Here is a 2,066-nt window from a genome sequence, read left to right on the forward strand (position 1 = left end):
TACCGGTACTGAGTTCTTAAATTTTAAATCTCATCCTCTTTTGGGTCTTTTCTTTCTCACAAATTGCTTAAATCGTATCTTCTTTTTTCCTTTTGTAGCTAGTCGGATCGACGTGCGATGTGAAAGCACTTACGAAAAACCAAGCAGTTAAGCAAAGCCATTCTATGTCGAGTCATCGACCATACCCCCACCCACGAAAGAAGGCAGTAGCCAGACAGACACCCAGCTCCGCGACAAGAAAACACAGTATATAAAAGTATCCTACAAGTACGGCCATTGAGATTCAGAGCGAGAGCAGCAGAGACAACGCAGCTAGAGCCCGGAGGCTGGAGCCATGGTGATGAGCAAGGTCAACAAAGTCCTGGCGTGGGTGGCGCTTCTGGCGCTGCTCTGCACGGCCATCATCATCGCGGCGGGCATCTGGTTCGCGTCGGCGCAGGCGGGGGAGTGCGCGCGGCTGGAGCGCTGGCGCGTGGTCATCCTGGGCGTCGTGGCCCTCGTGGTGGCGCTGGCGGGGTTCGTCGGCGCCTACTGGAACAAGCGCTTCCTCCTCCGCTGCTACCTCCTCTTCATGGCGGCGCTCATCGCCGTCCTCATCGCGCTTCTCGTCTTCGCCTCCGTCGTAACCCACGCCTCCGGGGAATACAAGGTGCTCGGCCGCGGCTACCACGAGTACCGCCTCGACGGCTTCTCAACCTGGCTGCGCGGGTACGTCTCCGACGACCCCGCGCGCTGGGAGGGGATCATGTCCTGCCTCGCCGACTCCGACACCTGCAAGAAGCTCGCGCGCCAGGCCGGCTTCGTCACCGCCGACCAGTTTTACCAGTCCAGTCTCTCGCCGCTCCAGTCCGGTTGCTGTAAGCCGCCGCCGGAATGCGGGTTCGGCTACGTGAGCCCGACGGTGTGGACGAACCCGACCAGCGCCCCCGTCCAGGACTGCGGGCTCTGGAGCAACGACCCGGCGCAGTTGTGCTACCAGTGCGACTCGTGCCGCGCGGGCCTCCTGGCGACGCTGCGTAGCCAGTGGCACAAGGTCTACGTCACCCTCATCGTCGTCACGGCCGCGCTCTCCATCCTCTACGTCGTCGCTTGGACCGCTTATAGGAACGTTAGCGGCAAGCCCATCTTCGGCCGCTACTACAAGTGGTGATACATTCTACCGTATCGTACCGGTCACGAGAAAGTACATACATTGTTGCCGATATGCAGATGTAATATGTTTGTCCTATGATTGTAGCGCGTGTCCATTGGATACTTTTCAAAATGTTTTAGAATTGTTAAAAAAAATCCAAATTCTATGTTGAAACACAAAGTTCTGCGTAAAAAGGACATTTTTATGGCCTGTGTAAAACGGACAGTTTTCAGTGCTCTAAAATATTTTTTCACAAGGCATTTTACGTGTTTTTTACACAAGCCACAAAATATAGTTTTTAATAAAATTTATGTACGGAAATAGAATATCCCGATGTACACCTCAGATTTTTTCTGGATTTTTTTCATTTTAAATTACATGTAAAATACGTTTTTTTATAATAGGTTGTCTAGACAAATGAGCCAAAATACCATGTCATGTATTCATCGATCACGTTATCATATCATATATATGTTTACTAGCAAATTTCCCGTGCTTCGCTACGGACCATAATAATAACACTATAGAACTAATTGAACATATAATTTTTTGAAAATATTACCGTAATTTTTAACAAAATCACATAGTCTTATGTTTGAGATTGGATGATGATTGCAAAGAAAACTGTCAGCACCGAGAACACCAAGCAATTGAGCAGTTTGATGCATGACAACATGTAATGGTCGTCGATCACTACCGACACATGCCGTCCAAGCAGATAGACTCCACCATGCACATTGGGGTTGCCGTCTCGTACATACTCGGGCACCTACCGAGCTTGCTCCGCCTTATCATGTCCATGTAGGACATGCCGCACATCAACATCGTTGCCCTTCCAGTGCTCTCTAGGAGTAGCGGCAAACGGGGTCGTGGTTGTCCCCCCGCCAAGAAGGTCAAGATGGGGAGGGCTTGCTAGGGACTTTTCACCGGCGTA

The 2,066-nt window shown here is 50.9% G+C and overlaps 1 protein-coding gene across 1 annotated transcript; it reads left to right on the top strand.

Moving 5' to 3' along the window:
* Positions 1 to 298: 298 nt before the first annotated feature.
* On the top strand, positions 299 to 1,367 carry LOC127309607 (tetraspanin-2-like). The gene has a single exon (XM_051340393.2). The coding sequence runs from the start codon at positions 335 to 337 to the stop codon at positions 1,148 to 1,150; it is 816 nt and encodes a 271-aa protein (XP_051196353.1). The 5' UTR covers positions 299 to 334; the 3' UTR covers positions 1,151 to 1,367.
* Positions 1,368 to 2,066: the final 699 nt, after the last annotated feature.

This window comes from Lolium perenne, chromosome 6 (assembly GCF_019359855.2).
Source record: "Lolium perenne isolate Kyuss_39 chromosome 6, Kyuss_2.0, whole genome shotgun sequence".
NCBI lineage: Eukaryota > Viridiplantae > Streptophyta > Magnoliopsida > Poales > Poaceae > Lolium > Lolium perenne.